Here is an 18,878-nt window from a genome sequence, read left to right on the forward strand (position 1 = left end):
TTGTACCATTTCCTTTTTCTGTGTTCATGAATTATTCAAGTATATGATATAAAGTTTAAATTGGCTTTTTAAAACCTTGTCACTAGCCTACTGTATTCTTGGAAGTAATGAAAATAAACATTCCAAATGTGTTTGTCACTTACTTGGGACAGGTATTTACATAGTATTTCCTCCCTTTTACATGTCTCTAAGTATGTTTCTTTTGTGCTATTCTTTACATTTTTTTGTACTCTTATGTCATGCTGTAGATACAGTTTTCTCTTCAGAAGTCCAGATTTAGATCTTACAATACAATTTTAGTTTTCAGTAAGTAAAGAAGTAACATTTCTCTAGTTTTCCTCATTAGACTACATGTGTAAGTTAATAGATAAAATATGTTCTGTATTTACAAAGAATATATTTAAGGGATTTTTCAGAGTAATAAGGCATTCTAACTGTGGAAGAAAAGAAGAGTAAAAACTAATTTTAATTTCTAAAAAACATTTCCATAAAAAAACTTTCTGATGTAGCAAATTTTTTTTTTCCTTTCAGTGACATATAGTCAGTTGGTTAACAAATGAAACCTAGAAGGCCACCTTTTGTTTTAATTAAGATGCAATTTTATTATTTTATTGTTCACAGAATGGCTCTAAAAAATTACATTGACCTGTTTTAGAGTGACTGGTTTATGTATCTAATGATCCTCTTTTTTTAAAAAAAAAGCTGTCACACATATGTGGCAAAGCCTTTGGTTTCTACTCTAAACTTTTTTTTTTGTTTTCCCTGATAGTGTTTATTAAGGGTCTCTAGTGTGAGGGGAAAAACAAGGTATCTTTGGGGAAAAGATGCTACAGGAGGATTGAAACCAGAATCCTTTCAAAGCAATTATAAATACAGGAGAAAAAAAAATATTTTCATTATGCACAGGGAATGAGGGCTGGGGGAACGGTATCTAGCCTTTCCAAGCATACAGTCTTATGGGAAATAAATTCATATGTAAAAATTCCTCACCTTAATGTTGATGGGCTTTTAGATTCAGAATGATAAAGATGTGCTCCTGATAATCAGGTTTTTTTTGAAGTAGCACCATAATTTAAATGATTATACTACATATGTAAAAACAGTATATGTTCCTAGTTACCAACTTTTAAATGAAGTGTTGATAATAGCTCATCTGTTAACATTATTGTTGAACATACAAGATCATATAACCTTAACTTATAATTTGAATAGAAAGACTTCTAGCAAGTAGTTACACAGCGACATGCTTTACCTTCTCCCTAAGGTTAACTGCATTGTATTTTACAGTTAAGTGGCTCATCCCCAACATCCTTTATGAAGATTTTTCCCACATGACTGCCCGAAGCGGTTCAGTGTAGAGGTAATTTATTGTATTAAGAAACAGTGAGATTAGTGAAGGCTTCTATACCAGTAAAACTCCTGGTGTTAAACTTATTGACACTCGCTGTGTGGTTGGGAGTCCACTTTAGATCATCCCCACCCCCACCCTCCTGCTGGAAAGTCTGAATGAATCCTCCCAGGATTTAATCATGGTTTTGAAGCATCAATGTTATACACAGGCAACAACCTTTTCTACATACAAAATTTCCAGTTTGAACCATAGCATAATATAATTTAGTTCGCTCTTGATAAGACTACCAGCTTGCTTCGCAGTGGCCTGTGGAGGCCTGAATTTGGAACAATCTTGGAAATTTGTATACTTGGAGAGATCTGTAGGTAGAAACTGCAGTGAAGAATCAGATTTCAGGGGTGCCTTGTTGCTCTGCTGTGCCCCCTTGTGGCTGGATGTGACTTGCAGTCTTGAAGAGCTTAAAGGGAGTTGGACTTGTACTGGGCATGCTTGTTTACATAAAGCATTAATAGCTTTCTTCTGTGCAAGAAACCTAGCAAGTTAATATAGTAGTTCTCATTGAGGGTGCAAATAATTTATTATGCTTATTTGATTTTTTTAAGTTTGCAGAATTTTAAAAGTATGTATTGGTGTGTTGCGCTTTTTTTCCTCCTTTTAATATACTCAAAAGTACAGGGAAGAGTACAGCACACTTCCATGTACTTACTGCCCTACTTTAACAGTAACCAACATTTTGTTGATCTTGTTTCATCTACACAGCAAGTATTTTTCTGGAGTAGTTTAAAGCAAACTCCAGGTGCCATATCACATTGGGTATATTTTTGTTAAACCTAAGTTGACAAACTGTGTACTTCTGCTCAACCTTTTACTTCAATTACATGTGCCGTGCTTTTAGCCAAGGATCCTTAGAATATAAAATTGTTAACATAGCCATGGTCTCTGGTGTCCCCGGCTTCATAAGGGTTAGGGTTAAAACCTAAAATTCCCGGCTTTGAAGAGGAACTAATAAGAGGATATTAAAAATATTTTATAGTACTTAACAGTTATTTTCGAAAAATCCTGTTTTTCTTTCCAGAAGTTCATTAACAAGGCCATAATTTATTCAGAAGGTTTATGTACTCGCAAGATTTCCCCCCAGAATATGGCTGTTTTGCTTTCTAAATGCACTTAGTTGTCAACATGTGTAACTTCTTTTTTTCCGGGAGGAAAGGCTATATTTGACAAACCAACAGTGTTAGAAATTATCTTGAGTTTAATAGAAGCGTGTAAAAATCCTGAGAAGGAAAGCTAGAATTTCTTTTAAAATGTGAGCTTTAGAAAACAAACCCGGTCAGTAAAACTTGTTTTTTTATTAGTTTACTTAGAGATAAACTTCCTGGCCGAATTTCAGTTATCTCCAGGCTTTGAGACCCTGCCAAGCAGGCACCAAGGGGTGTTCCCGTGGGCCTCGGTCAGCAGCGTCTGCCCCTACCCCGGCCGCGGCGGGCTGCGGGGCCCCGCGGGCCTCGGCTGGGCCGGCGCTCGGCTGGGGAGAGCCGGGGGCGGCGCCGGTGCGCGCTCGGCGGGATCGGGTTACAGACCGTCGCTGGAGCACTAACTGGCTTGATCTGGTGACTGGCTTTATAATTACATTGCCGATTTGTTAGGGAAGGCTTTGTCTTACATACCAATTAGCATGGATATTACTTCTGGGAGCTCAGAATTCCTGGATGATCTTAGTTAAAAAAATAATAATAATAAAAATACAAGAACTCTCTGATCTAGGCAGCTTTAGGTGTTCCGGGGATACTAAACCCGTCCGTGAATGAGCAGAGAGGCTGGCTCCGCGTCGGAGTTTTGCCCCTGTTTCAGCCACTCCCCTGGGCCAGACGCGGTCACTTTGGGGTCCGAAGTCGGCCTTTGGGCGCACGGATGCCCCTGCACCTTGCCGCCCCCTCCTGGACGCTCGCGGCACCGCGCTTGTCCCAGGCCCTCTCAGGACGTGACCTGTTTTTAGGAGCCTCCTCTCTGGACCTGCCAACGTCGTCCACCACGTCTTTTGCAGGGTGGTTTTTTGTTCTCGTTGGTGTGCTTTGTTGCTTGGGGTAGGGGAGATGTTAAAAACATCGATACTATAGGTTTCCTAGTTATGTGTGCTTTTTCCCAAGGTGTAATATGTTAACAGTGTAGAACGTGGCCTGAGCAGCTGTGTCTTCCCCCACCCAAGTAGGATGGCTCTTTTCCTTCCTGCTTGGGAGCTGCTGTCGCACACTAGGACAGTTGGCTGCAGGGAAGTTTCTCCTTTGGAGAGGAACTGTTTCTTAGAGTCCTTCCCGCCTGGCGGGTGGGGGGCTTCCCCTCGTGAAGAGCCACCCTCCATTTGGACCACCCCAGAAGCAGTATCTGAAGGCCAGTGTGTGGAGTGGGGAGAGGAGGAGAAATGAAAATACTCTGTGTTTCAGAAGTTTTCTCAAGACAGTTTCTGGCCCAAGTTTGAGACGGCCTCTCTGTCTCGGAAGAGAGACAACCACTGTGCCAAGGGCACTTCTCTTTTTTCCCACCACCCCCGAAAGAAACAGAAACAGCAGCTTTCAATTTAAAGGGCTGCGGGTTTGGGCCGCACCGGATGCCAGAGTGAGGAAAGAGCCCACAGCCTCCCTTAAGGCACTCATCACAAAGCTTCTCTTTAGTTGTGTTTTTCTTCTTCTTTTCTTCAAAAGAGGTACTGTAGATCCATGAGGACAAATCACTTCTCTGAATTGTCCACCCGAATGTAAATGCCTCATTATTCTGGTGTTGGTTTTGTGGTTGGAGCTCCCACTTTGCTGGGCTCTTGAGTAGCCAGTGGACGTATTGCACACAGTAGTTGAAGAGATTAGGGATATGGCTTCTTCAAGTTCCCTTTTAAATTAGAAGCCAAAAAGGCTCAAGAAAAACTTGAGAGCTATAAGTGATTTTTAAAAATCGTTTTTATTAAAGTATGGCATGCACACAGAAACGTGTACAGATCCTAAGTGTCCAGGCCAGTGACTTAGCACAATGCAAACACTTGTGTGTCCTCATCCCCCAGGGAAAGCTGACCAGCTTCCTCCAAAGCCATGTGCCCCTCTGCTAACTCCCCGCTCCCTGGCTGCAGACACCATAGCTTAGCTTTGCCTGTTAACTGATTTTTTAAAAACAACATGTCACTTAATTGTAAAGGCTGCTACACTCCTGAGAAGGGAAAACACCAAGTTTCTACTTGTTACTTACAAGTCCAGAGGGAAGTTGGATCAAGCTCTTGAAAATATACAAGGTATGAACCAACTGGGCCTTCAGGTGTTTGGAAGGGATGACTTGCTGCGGGCTGCTGCGTGCTGAACCAGGCATCTCCTCTGCTCCATCCTCACTGCCTTTGGACATGTAGGTAGTCACTCCTTCCCCAGTTGTTTCCTCTCTTCAGAAATTGGGACTAAGCTATCATAGTTTTCCCTTTTCAAAGCCCTTCTGTAGCGTTTATTATCTTTCTTTGGGTAGTGCGTAAAAAAGTCCCTCAGCAATGGAGGACTGTCTTTCCGCCTGGGGTAATGACTAATGTTTGGAATGAATTGTGTTAAAATCTAATGAAGACTTTTACACCTTTTTTTGACTGGCACAGAATGATTTTTCTTTTAAGTGGCATAGCTTTTAGATAGTTGAAAAACGTTGCATTAAAGAGAACTTTTTTTGATTCACTTGTTTTTTTGTGTTTGGCTTTTTGTCTTAATGCCCTAAAAGTTAAAGCTATGAAATGTTACTCTTTTAAACACAGGTGCTGTTTCAGTTCCTTTTTGGACTTGGGCATAGGCCTCACTTTAAGATGCAGCACAAAGAATCCGGGCACCACTGAGCCACTGGGACACAATGTATCAGTCTGAGAAGCTGAACTTTCCCATTAAATTTGAGCTTAAAACATCTTGATTCTGCATATAGTATTTTTTTAATGGCATTTGTCAATTACCATCACAAAAATACTGTTCTTTCATTTTTTTCTGATGTGCTTATGCACCAATAGGGAAAACTTTGGGAGGAATCTAGATTACTTACTCAGTTAAGATACTCCCAGGCTTAAACATTAAATGACCAGATGGAGAAAAGACTAAACTCTGGTTCTTAAAGGGTGGTCCACAGACCTGCAGCACCTGGGAACTTTTTGGAAGTGCAAATTCTCAGACCCTAACCCAGACCTGCTGAATGAGAAGTTCTAGGGGCAAAGGTCTCTCGCTGATTCTAATGCTCATCCAAGCTCAAGACCTAAGACCGAGAATGGTATGCCCATGAGCACTTTCTGAGCTGGAGCTTTCCTGCCCTGTAAAGCTGTCTTTACTCTCTGATCTGGTCACCTCTCACCTTTCTCATATCCTCCCTCCCACACACAGAGCTCATACTCAGGGACAAAAGACACACACATTGTAAATGTCTTTGTTGTACCGTTCTTCTGCCGTCCCTTCTGTGCCTTTTCTCATTCTTTTCTTTACCATCCATTTATTCAGCAACTGTTCATGGAGCATCTAATGTGTGTCAGGAACCTGCCCTGTACAGACTGAGGATACGGATCATCTGTGCCCCCGTGGGACCTACCATCTGGGGTTGGGAGGCAAATGGCAGGACAGCAAGTCTATGTCCACAAGTCTTCCCTGATCCACCCAGCCCAGAATGATACTTACTGTGATCATGAAGGGATCCACACTGACCCTTTACTCGGGGAGCCACTCAGAATCTAGAATTGCAAAACCTTGACCAGGCAGATAACCAAAGTCTTCTGTTCCTCTGGTTCTTTGTCTTCTGAGGAAACTTCTTTGCACTATCTAGTGATAAAAGCTTGTTACTTTTGATGTATTTTAACATCAACTCTCTAACACATTGTAGCTTTTGAGAGCAGGGTCCTTCCTAATGAGAAGCATTTGTTTCTAACAAGGTTATTGGGGGAGGGGGAGTGTGTTTATTTCAAATTTTTGATTGAGAGTCAATGAATATTCAGTAGAAAAGTAGCTGTGGTTAGTTTCAGGCCCCTTTGGGTCAGCAGGGGAGGGAGGGAGCTCCGCCCCCGTGGCCTGAGGGGACTGGGTCAGTTCACTCAAGCGCCCACCTGACTCTTCCACATGGGGTCTCCAGCCCAGCCCTGAAGCTCAGGGTTTCTCTGGATTCTGGTCTGAAAATGTGGGTAGGAGATATGGGATCGGGGCTTGGTCATCACTGCGCAGTGGCAAAGCCCCGAGGTGACCCAGGAACCAAGTGAGTCACAGACCCTCCCAGCATCCAAGCCCCTCAGCTCTAAGCCGAGGGGCCTTGAGGTCAAAACAGCAGAGCACCCCCTTCCCTGGGGTTACCTCGAGACTGTTAATGAGCCCCAGACGCTGCCTCATCTTCAACCTGCAGCCCAGGGAGGCCTTTTTAAAAGGTCATGTGCCCCTCCAGTATCAGGCGTCAAGAACTATTGTCATTTTCTTGGAGCAGCTGAGGGAAAAGAGGTTTCTGGGGAACGGCATCAGCCCTGGTCAGCCTGAGCCCCAAGCCCAGAGGTGCCAGGAGGGGCGACATCATTTGGCTTCTTGCCCACAGGTTCTTGAAAAGCCTGTGTTTTCTTTTCCTCTTAAAGTTGCCTTCTGCTTATTGAGGTGGAGGTTAATACCAAGCCCTGGCAGCCACATTTAGTCTCACTGACCATCCCCCCCCTTCTGACCACCTTGTGTGTGGGGGGGGGCAGACTCTTTAAATAGTGCTGTAAACACACTTTGGGAAGACTTGGCTTCATTTTTAAGTAAAAAAAAGTGGGGTAGATTTTATTGTGTTGCAGTTTATTCCTTTCTATAAAAATTTATATGGAATTAGGATTAAAAATTGGGATTGTGTGCATTTTGTAATCTTCTTGTGTGTGTGAAGCCAGTTTTGCCCCATATGAAATAAATGAAAGCAAACTTGCCTTGAGACATACTGTACCATAAATTCTTCCTTACCCCTTTGAAAAGCATATTGGAGGTTTGGTTTGTGTATCTGTTCCTGCTCACAGATTTTGCTTAACAAGGGCCCTCTTCCCACCCCTTCCAGGAAAAGTCTTATCAAACTTTTACTAAATCATTAGGGATTATCACACAGCTATGACCAGCTGGATCATTCTAATTGGAAATTAGGAGCTTCTCACATTGAATTCTCTCTGAAAATTCAATGACAGATCTCTTTTCAGCTATGGGAATCCTGCTAAATACCTATAGTATCGCATGATCAATGTACTTTTTTTTTTTTATGATCAATGTACTTTTAAAAATATTTGGGTTGTATAGATTCAGTGATTATTTCAGTGAAAAAGTCCTGTTGTTTTTCTCTGGCAACAGATTTTTAAATCTTTATTTTAAATCTTCAAATGTTTTTAAATCTTAAAGACATTCTACATCAGTGACTAAAAGAAAAGAAAAAATCTACACTATCTTACCTGTGTTAGCTCTACTCCAGCACACCATACAAATTGAAAGTGGTGGCAAGCTGATTCATTTTTATCTGTGTGTTGTGTTTACATTTTGGGACAGTGCTTCTCAAATTGTCAGTGGTTAGGGGCCAGCTTTTTGGTTTGTTGTTTTTAACCTTCATAGACTAATACTTTGGTAAAACACAGTAAAAATAATTACTATTAAAAATGAAATAAAATACAAAGATGTAGAAAATATAAGCCCCATTTTTAAGAATTAGATCCAGCAGGCGTATAATTACTGTCAACTTGTCATAGAAGTTTCTAAATACTGCAATATCTTTACTTTCCTCTCCATGGACAAGTAACAGTTCATGGACTGGCCCCATCCATGGATCACACTTTGAGAAACACTATTTTAGAGTGTATATGTTTGTTTTTGTGTACACACGCACATGCTTTTAAATGTATTGTGCCTGATCACATTATTTTGCAACAGCTTTACATGGGAATTAAATGCACTTAATAAGCACTTTGGCAAACATGTTTTGTTTTTTTTTTTTTTTTGCGAGTATTTAAATGCTTAGATCGAAAGCAAATACAAATAGTATAACAGTGAATACAGTTTTCTGTTTCAAAACACAGTTGTCCAGTAGTAACACTTCCAATGCATAAAGTCGAAAGTGTTTTGTAATGCAAAGTGCAGTCACCTCCACTCTGATTCATCCCCTAGTTTAATATGGCACAGATACTTTGGATAGGAAAGGTTCTAGGCAAAGTACATATATACAAATGAGACTTTTAGCACTAAACATTTGGAAATCCCTGGCATGTGAAGTATTAGATAAGTACATTGTTTATTATACCTTCCTTGCATCAGAGAATGGCAAATTACTTGACCGAGATCTTTGGTCCTAGTGATTGACAACCGTTTTCTTAATGTTTACAAAATGAGGGAAGGTGTTTCTTACAAGCAACTCCACATGCTTTATAAGCATTAGCAAATTCTCAAGCTCACTCTGAGGTTGATAAGCTTTAGCCGTCTGTATATTTCTCTCCTGGAGACTGAGGCTGGTGAAACCAGTCACTCCAGGTAGGATTTGTGTGCCGGGCTCTAGGATGCCCCGTGTCTATCTGTCCACCTTGAGGGGCAGTGGGGCTTTCTTTAGCGAGGTGTTAGAAGTAAGTTCTGTGCTTACATTACCTTTAGCCTAATTCCTTTAGTATGATGCTTGTAATTCAAAGTGACAGCGAGGTGTTCAAGAGATTTAGCCCCTCTAAGTCCAGGCTTTGTGCATCTGGGGGACTCCCTGAAGTGCCTAGCAGGGTGCCTAGGACAGCTGAGATGCCCAGTGAGCTAATAAAGCACTGAGGGGGCTCGATCAATATCAGCTGTAGCAGTTCAGTAACAGCTAAGTAGAATTTAAATGAAAAATTGGATAACTAAAGAGCAATGGCTTATATATAAAGATATTGGAAAGAGTGAGTCACATCAAGGAGAGAATTGACACTTCCCCGTGCCCATGTTGTAGAGGGGTGAGGGGACAAGCATAGGCCTGCCTGGCTTAATAGAAACACTGAGACCAGGTATCCTGGTCTGGACAACCTATGAACAGCTTTTTAAATCAAGTGGTTAGGAAGTAAGGTCTGTGAGGCAAGGGCAATGGACTTGAGATTGTTCTATTGAGAGCATGGCCTTGGGGTGCAGGCAGGGCCACTGCAGAGGATGGCAGCCAGCTGACAGCATCTCCTCTAAGGCAGCCGGGGAGGAGGCAGCCTGAGCTGTGAGAGTCAGGAGAGATGGGGCAGGCGTTCTTCCTAGAGGCTTTAAAATTCAATCCATTGCCAGATTCTCGGGCTTTGAGATATGAGGTCCTTTAAAACACATATGTCTCCCTGGAATTAACAGTGGGTGATTTTGTCGAGAAATGTCTCAAGAACCCAACCAGCAATGCTTACAATCACAGCAAATTACTTTTAAATTAATCCAGTCACATTCAAGTACAACTGTATGCGTTGAAACTGAGCCAAGGAGAAACTTGGGCTGGGAAGTACAAATTCCCCCACTTCATTCTGGAATGGAAAAGCAGTAGCCACTCAATCGCGATGGTCATTTAACACAGACCAGGTGCCTCACCACATGTCACCAAACAGGCAGAAAGGCTTTGTGCATGAGGATAGAAAAAGCATTTGAAAGCACATAGAGTTCTACCAAGATTGTACATGTTCCCCCTTCTCTAACTTGATTCTCTTAATCATTCACAATGTGTTCAAGCTGTAAATTTATGACATATATATATCTGTTTATGTCATAGCATTCTAAGTGTTTTCTTAGGCTTTAAAAATAAATCTACTTGGGGGAGGGAAATTGAACCTGCATGATAATGTGAGGCGTGCCAGCACAAGCACATGAGCTGGTAAAAGTCAAAACCACAGTTTCCATGGTAACTCTTAACTTGTCTGTGTCCTACACATTTAGCAGGCTACCTAGTGATAAAAATTGCTCCGTAGGCATATGAAGGTAGATTTCCCAATTCTCTCCGATGCAAAAAGACCCCCCCCCCCAATTAATTCATCACTTCTAAATAAAATGGGACAAGGAACCAAAGTGCCAATTCCCGACCTCCACATAAGCATCTTTTCTATTGTAGAAATTACTTTTCCAGGGACTAATCCCATTTCCTTCCTGTCTCCTTGGCAGATATATGTTGGGTAAAGGAGGAAAGCGGAAGTTTGATGAGTATGAAGATGGGCTGGAAGGCAAAATCGTGTCTCCCTCTGACGGTCCATCTAAGGTGTCCTACACCTTACAGCGCCAGACTATCTTCAACATTTCCCTTATGAAGCTCTATAACCACAGGCCCCTGACCGAGCCCAGCCTGCAGAAGACCGTTTTAATTAACAACATGTTGAGGCGGATCCAGGAGGAACTCAAACAGGAAGGCAGCCTGAGGCCGGGGCTGGCGCCCTCCCCGCCGCCCGCCGACCCCCTGAGCCACAGCTACCGGGAGGCGGCGCCCGCCCTGCCCTGCGACCTCGACCCCGGAAGCACTACGCCCCTGGAGGCCTGTCTCACCCCGGCCTCCCTGCTCGAGGCCGACGACCACGACACTTTTTGCACTTCGCAGGCCGTGCCGCCCGCGGCCCCTACCAAACCCTCGCCTCCAGCCCTCCCGCTGGAAAAGGACAGTTTCTCCTCCGCCTTGGACGAGATCGAGGAGCTCTGTCCCACATCTACCTCCACAGAGGCCGCGGCGGCAGCAGCTGACAGCTCGAAAGGGACCCCCAGTGAGCCCAGCGTCCCGAGACCCGACGGGCTCCCCGAGGGCCGCCCGGAGGACCCGAAGCTCCTGGACTCCCTGCCTGGGAATTTTGAAATAACAACGTCCACGGGTTTCCTGACAGACTTGACTCTGGACGACATCCTGTTTGCTGACATTGACACATCGATGTATGACTTTGACCCCTGCACGTCCGCATCAGGGACAGCCTCAAAAATGGCCCCGGTGTCTGCTGACGACCTCCTCAAGACCCTGGCCCCGTACAGCAGTCAGCCCGTCACCCCGAGCCAGCCTTTCAAGATGGACCTCACGGAGCTGGACCACATCATGGAGGTGCTCGTCGGGTCCTAAGACCGCGGGGCTCGCCCGGACCCGCCAGCGCACCCGCTGCCCTGACCACCCCTCCGCACTGTGCATGCACCCTCGCTTGCCTTTTCAGAGAACAAGAAAATTTTACAAAAGGATCACACTAGTTTTTGCTTTGAGCAGAGTTGGAGTGCCTTCATCCAAGTATGACCACTTTTAATATGCTCTTTTGAGTGGTTCCTCTGAGACCTACTACTCTGGTATATAGGAAAGAAGACATTTGAAGACAGTGTTGCTATGTTGAATGACAAAAACAGTTTTGAAGTGAAGCACAAGGATTAAGTTGGAAAAGCTGTAAATTGCATGTGCATATTTGTCTATTTTTTCTATAAGTTTTATTGCAAGAGGTAAAAAAGAAAAAAATATATTATTTAGATAATCTCAGTACCTTTTCTGGTATCTTCGCCCCTGTATAGGTTGACTTGCAATTCAGCCTTTTAAGAGGCATTAACTACTCCTCGTAAGTGTTGCATTTACATGGCTGTTTAGAAACTGCTGCCCAAATTTATTTTATATTTTTGTACAGATTCTGCAGTTTATGATATTGTTTTTTCTAAAAACAAATGGTGTTTATACATATGAGATAGCTATTTTGATAGGATTTGCTCACATAGTTCCTGCAAACTTCAGATGTACAAGTTGCACTTGTACTTTTATAGAGTTGTAATGTTTTATACGTGTATGGTGCAAAGAGAAAATTGGCTCAAATCAATCTGCAGTTGATATCCCCAAATGAGAAAACACACATGCATACACACACACCACTCTCAGAAAGGGCCAGGCGCTATCGCACCCAAATTTCACAAACACCGACCCCCTGGCACAAACACCTGCCAGTGCTGTGATCCCCAAAGCCAGAGCCGCACCTGCTCATCAAATTTGCATTAAGCAGTTGGTGGGAGATGGCTGTGGAGCTCGGGGTTTAACTGATGGTTCTCTTTAGCTCCCTTTTTTTTTGAGGGGAAGGCCACCCAAGTACTTAAGTGTGTATTTATGCCAAGTTTGTGCTTTTAATTGTTTTTTAAAATATCAAACCCACAGCTTCCTTTTCTTGGGCATAATTTTCCTTATGACCTGAAATTTTTACATCCGAACAAAGTTTTATTAAAAGCAACCAACCTTTTCATGGAACTAAAGCTCTATTGCAATTCTTAGGGCTCTTAAAAAAGAAACTCTCCCAGAAGGCATCCATCATGTTGCTGAATTGTCTTTTCCAACTTCCCTTCCCTAGAGCTTTTGTTCCCTCTGTTGCTAAGTGCTGGAAATGGCACCTTCACCATCACCACAGCAAGCTGCCAGCCCAGCTTACCTCCGCCCGGCCCGGGACACAACACACTTTTGTAACTTTTGTGGCTCTTGAACCTAGAATTTGTCACATTACGTCACGGCTTCCAATCTGGTTGCTTTAACTACTTCACACTTTACAAGGCTGTTTTACCCAAATACGCAGATAGGACTTTCTATGCATGTTTCTCTCCCTGCCCACCTCCTACCCCATCTCCCCCACCCCCCCACCCCCAACACACACACTTTTGAGAAATAGCTTTTTATTCCTAGTGGTGTATATTTAATTTTAAAATGTTCGCAGTGTATCATGCTTGTTGCCGAAATTGCTTATGGCCTTTTCGTTTCAGTTTTTTTCTTTCTCCCAATGGTACTTTAGCTGTTGAGTGCAGGTTACAACCTATATTGTTGAAATGCAGATGGCTTCTTTAGGAATAACTTTTATATTTATTTAAAATTTTTAAATTATGGGGTTTTGTTTTTTGTTGTTGTTGTTGTTTTTGTTGTTGGTCATTTGTCAATATTCAGTCACCAGTTCTGCTCACTTCTTGCCATGGATTAAATTGGGTCCTTCTGGCCAATTAAAAAAAAAAAAAAAAAGAGACAACTTATAAAATGGCACTTTAAACAAGCCATGGTTTTATTTTTATAATGCACATAGCAAAACGAAAACATTTGTGATGAAGGAACTGCTCATCTAAGATTCATGTATGACACAACTAAATCTCTCTACATTCTAATTTGCTTTTTTCCCACTTGAGTATGTTTTAAAGGCTAATTATCAACTCAGTAGAGCCATGAGAAACTGATCAAATTGCACCTTGTTCTCCTACAAGCAGCCTCCCCACAGACACCTCTTTCTTACTGCTACAGATGTGCTGTCTTCCTTCTGTACGTCCAGGGGCCATAGAGTTGGGTGAGGGCTGTGGTAGGAGCATCCGGTGTCACTGTGCTTGTCAGTTTTAAGAGCTTCCCTTTCTTGTCAAGAACAAGTCTGCCCCAGACACCGTGGCTCCTATAACTGGAGGACCCAGGAAACTTGCCACGTGCTGCACACGTCTTTGTACATATACAATAGTGTTTGATTCCCAACAATGACATGGTAAAGCAGTTGATTTACCATTGTCAAAACCTGATTTACAGTAACTTAGAACAACTGTACTTTCGTTGGATTAGTGACTCGTGTGTTTAAACAACTCCCATATGTTGGGCAACAGTTCAAATAAGCACAGAGAAGTGTTGCCTAAAAGTGGTTCTTGGACTCGCTTGTACTTGTAAGGCCGGCCTTCAGAAGCAAAACAAAATCCCCCACAACAGCAGGCAAGTGCTTTTTAACTTTGAACATCCTTGCCATAAATTCTTGATATTCAAAGTCAAATGAAGAAGACATGGGAAATCAGTGGCCCATTTTCAAAAAGAGCAAAACCCAACAAGTGCTCAAATTCTCCTTGTGTCTTATTTTACAAAGTGATTTCCCTTCCAGGAAGAGGACGAGCCGAGTGTGGTCTCCAAGTCCCACCTGACGGTGGGATGTGCTTCCGGATCCCACTGGGCAGCCGCACCTTCCTGGCATAACTGCCGTCACGTGGCCTTCAGAGTCGGACAAGCGGCGTAGGGGGCTTCATGAGAAGGACACGCAGGCTGGGGCAGGGAGGGGACGAATATTGACAGTGATGTGCAATGAAGTGACAAGAGGAGAGCAGAATAAGAGCTTTGAATTTGAAGTGATTTTTCCCCCGTAAGTTATTTATTCCTTTTTTTCTGTGTAAATATATTTATTTTACTGTGGCGCTCTAATAACATCTGGATCATAACATGTGCAGAATGTATGGTAGGAATGTATTCTCTTGTAGGAATGTAAATCTGTATTAAAAGGGGGTCCGAGCCAGACCCCCAGGTCTTCTCATTGTATGCATAGTCCGCATTCATTTTTACTCTCTTCTCCAAAATGGGTCTATTTGAAATATGCAAAAGGGATGGATGAGGAATGTTTTAATACCTCCAAATTTTTATGAAAATCAAGCATCAAAGGGTTGGTATTTTTAAAGTTTTTTTTATTAGCACTTTCTCTTTATGACAAAAGGGGCACCCACACTGACACCCTTGTTCGTATCAGAGGGTGAGACATAGCCAGAGCCTCTGCTACACCCGAGTGTCTTTTATCAATTGAGCTTTTTATTGCCATAGCCCCTTGGAGTGCCCCAGCTGCCCTGAGGTCAATCAAGGAAAATTTCTTAAATAAATAAACTCCAGAGAGCCAAAGTATCAACTTACGGATCGTTTTTAAACTTTAAATTTATTAACCACCTTTGTGGTAAACAATGAATTATGGATACAACAGGGCAGACTTCTTAAATGACAGATGTAAAAAAAAAAAAATTTAAAAGACTCTTCTTTGTGCAGCGATTGTTGTTATTCTACTATATATGAATTTTCTTAATTTCAAAACTTTGCTGTTGCAATTGGACCTATATACATTTTCTGAAAATAATGAACAGAGCATACTTAATCTGTTCTGGCTGTAAATGGTTAACTTCCTGTAACTGCCTTGCCCCTGATGGCAGAGAGGTATGTGCGTCCTGCTTATTATGTACAATTGTTTTCAGTGCTTCTAAGAATGAGTCTAAATAGTTCTTGAAAATCAGCCAAGATCAAATGTTATTGGCAGACAAAGCCAATGAAAATTTTGGACTTCTTTTGGGTATAACAAATTTGGAAGAGAAGTGCAATCCATACATGCAAACAACTGAGATTTTGAAACAGATGTAAATAGTGACATGTTTGGTGCATGGTTTTTGAGGAGGGCTTTTTATCAAAAAGGAGGTGTAACCTTTCCCCCACAGACCTGAGAGCTGTGCCTTTTCTATGCAATATTACAGACGTTACATCAGAACCCAGATGGCTGTATTCATGTGTAGGTTTGGGCTGTAATCTAAACAATTGGACAGATTAAATGTACATGGAAATGAGCAGTCTTACTTTTGTAGTTTTATATTATACAATAAACAGTCAAAAGATGAGATGGCCATGTTTGCATTGTTTTCTTCTGACCAGGGCACAAGCTGCGTTTGTTATAATTTGCTCGAGGAACGGTCCACCTGGAACCTCTGCTCGAGTCGTTGCTGTTGACCTTCCCACACCTTCTTTGGTCTCCATGACACTTTTCTCTCCTCGTTCTCCCCCTGCCTCCTAGGCCCTTCTAGACCCCTCTCGTTTCCCGTCTGTTCTCCCAGGTCTCTCTGAGCACTGGTTTTCTCCGGAGTTTGGTCCATGATCAGCTCTTTACCAAGCCTCCACTCATTCTACTGCCGGCTTTTTCAAGGTCAGACAATCCACTCAGGGCTCTCAAAACTTATTTCTGGCTCCCACCTCTCTCCTGAGCTCTGGGCTTAAAAGCCTCTGCCAAGATTTGCCACCTCAAACTCAGCGTGTCTAAAACAGCTTCCCCAAAGGAGCTGCTCCTCCTGCGGGACTCTCGTGGGCCTGGTGCCCTTCTCCCAGCCTTGCCTTGGCTGCCTGCCTGACTCACCCGGTGCGTGCCCCTCTGCTGCCCCCAACCATCACCACCATAGCTTCCCCTACTTGGGCCCTCTTCCCTCCTGGCCTCCAAATATTATACCTGCTTCCTGGGTAGTCTTGCCACCATCGTTTCTGTAACATCCTGAAGGCGAAGGTGACCTTCTACAGTGCTAGGGGTTCACCTGGTTCGGTTGCCCCTGATTTTGCAATCCAGCCCTCACCCCCATAGTCTTCCAGGGGTTAATGGAGGAGACCCAGTGCAACCTCCTTGGCACCTGGGCCATGGAGTCTGGATCCAGCCTGGCCTGGGCTTGAGTTATTCTGGGCAACCCTGGGTCTGAGGGGAGGGTGCTGGGTGAGCAAGACCTGGGAGAAGAGGGTTCCATTCAATCAGCAAAGGGGTATGAGGGGGGTGGGAGTGGTGGGGGGGTGGACATGAGTTCTTTCCAGATGTCCCAGTGGACTACTCATTAGGCAGCTAGAACTAAGGGTCTATTACTCAGGAGAGAGGTTTGTATCTGGAATTACAAGCATCTGCTATTAATTACTGATATAATTTCAGCAAATCATTAAATCTCTGTGGCTTGGGAGGACAAGATAAAAGTCAGAGCCCCTAAACATCTTTGAAAGGGTTGACAGTGCAATGAAAATGAGAGTTACTGATGTTACATATACTCTCTCATATCTAGAACTGCCTGGTACATAATAGGCATTCAGAACATCTGTTGAGTTAAAAGAGGGAGGGAAAAAAGAAACAAAACACCTCTAGCTCACTCTTCTCTGTGGAATGAGAGCGGCACAGTACTCAACATGCTTGACCCTAAGGTCAACTCCCATTTCACCCTCTGGACACTCCCCACTCCCAACCCACATCTGCTGTCTGCTATTGCTGTGTCCTTGCCCTGTCTTCCCTCTTCTGCCTATGGAAATTCTACCCACCATTTCAAGGCCAAGCTCAAAAGCCTCCTGGTCCATGGAGGCTTCTCCAAGCTTTCCCAGTCAGAACCCCCCCTTCCTATCCTGCAGGGCTCTGTGCAGGGCTTGGTGCCTCTGTAGACATAATCAGCAAGTCCTGCTTCTTCCCTAGGTTAGCTGCACACACATTTGTTTCCTCCGGTGCTCTATGGCCATGACCCCATGATGCTCATCTTTGCCAGGAGTGGACTTGGTAACTACAGCCCCAGACCAAATCCTGCCCACTCACTGCCTGTTCTTATAAATAAATAAAGTTTTATCGTAACACAGTCATGCTCTTCATTGATGAGCTGTCCACGGATGCTTTCACAGTACAATAGCAGAGTGGAGTAGCAAAGCCTAAAATATTTGCTGTCTGACCCTTGATGGAAAATGTTTGCCATATCCTGATCTTTGCAACCCACACAATACTTAGGGCAGTGTCTGAACAAAGAATGGGGACATGCATACCTGAAAAGATGAAGACAGGACAAGTGCCAGAGGAAGTGGGGGTCTGGGTCAGGAGGGGGCAGAGCTGTCAGCAAAGTCACAGAAGAGAACTTCAGAGAACTTAAAACTGGGAGGGGCCTTAGAGATGGAGCTTCTGGTCAAAGACATGAAAATGAACCCAGAGAGAGGAACTGATTTTTGTCTAAGGTGACAGTTTATAGCATCAGGGTTCAGATTTTGGCTCTGGAGCCAAACCACCTGAATTTGAATCCTGACTCCGTCATTATAAGCTGTAATCTTGGCAATTCCTGAACCTCTCCATGCCTCATTTTCCTTATCTATAAAATGGGGTCATGATTGAGCCGATCTCTTGGAGGGGTAGAGATTAAATGAGTCAATGCCTGTTGCATACCTAGAACAATTCTGGCTCATAATAAACAGTCCACTATCTATAGCTGACATGACAGTGGGTGGGGATAAAATCCAGGCCTCTCAATGTGGTGTTTTCGGTTGGGCATTAAAGCAAAATTGGGGCATCTTAATTCTGGGAGCATCTTTTTTGGGGGGTGGGGAGTGGGGTCATCACCATTTCCTAATACCATGCTTGTCATTGGGGTGGTCAGCAGTTTACTTACTAAGGACTGTGGTCTGAGCTTGCACAGAGCACAAGATTCCCAGACTCCCCACTGCCTGTCTGTCTTTGCTTTTAAGGTGCTTTGGCTCCTCTTGGAAAGAAAGCCCCCACTGATTGGGGGGGATAGTCCCCAGGGTCACCCCTTACTGAACACTTGCATATGCCAGAACCGCTGTGCACTGGTGTGCATGATCCTGTGGACTCCTCGCCACAGCCCTTCGAGGTTCATCTTACCACCCCCCACTTGACGAGGAGGGAGCCCAGGCTCAGAGAGGTTAAGCAACGCCTTACAGGTCACACAGCCGGCAGGTGGCAGAGCTGAGATTGCAGCCGGGTCTCTCTGACTCTCATAACCCCATCTGCACACCCTCCCTGCCCCGGCCACCGCTGTTGAGGCCTTCGCGGTCCTCGGGCAGGCTGACTCCTGGCGGCTGAGCAGGGGGAGGCAGGCAGGAGACCCGGCTCCCGTCCCAGCTTCACCTATCAGCTGCCCGAGGTCAAGTTGCTTTACCTCTCCGCTTCCTAGGGGTGGGTGCCCCTTCTGCCGTAGCCGCCATCGCCCTGCGGAACGAGGGGTGGGAGATGATCCGGCGGAGCCAGCAGTCAGTGAACTAGGACTTGGGACGGCTCTCCAGGGCC

The 18,878-nt window shown here is 43.9% G+C and overlaps 1 protein-coding gene across 2 annotated transcripts in view; it reads left to right on the plus strand.

Moving 5' to 3' along the window:
• Positions 1-15,700, plus strand: part of SERTAD2 (SERTA domain containing 2) — a 121,068-nt gene extending 105,368 nt beyond the window's left edge. For both annotated transcript variants that reach the window (XM_037806827.1, XM_037806826.1), the window contains exon 2: positions 10,453-15,700. In XM_037806827.1, coding sequence (XP_037662755.1) covers positions 10,457-11,383 — 927 coding nt within the window. In that variant the 5' untranslated portion in view covers positions 10,453-10,456 and the 3' untranslated portion in view covers positions 11,384-15,700. The remainder of the gene's footprint in view (positions 1-10,452) is intronic.
• The last annotated feature ends 3,178 nt before the right edge of the window (positions 15,701-18,878 follow it).

Source organism: Choloepus didactylus, chromosome 17 (assembly GCF_015220235.1).
Source record: "Choloepus didactylus isolate mChoDid1 chromosome 17, mChoDid1.pri, whole genome shotgun sequence".
Taxonomy (NCBI): domain Eukaryota; kingdom Metazoa; phylum Chordata; class Mammalia; order Pilosa; family Megalonychidae; genus Choloepus; species Choloepus didactylus.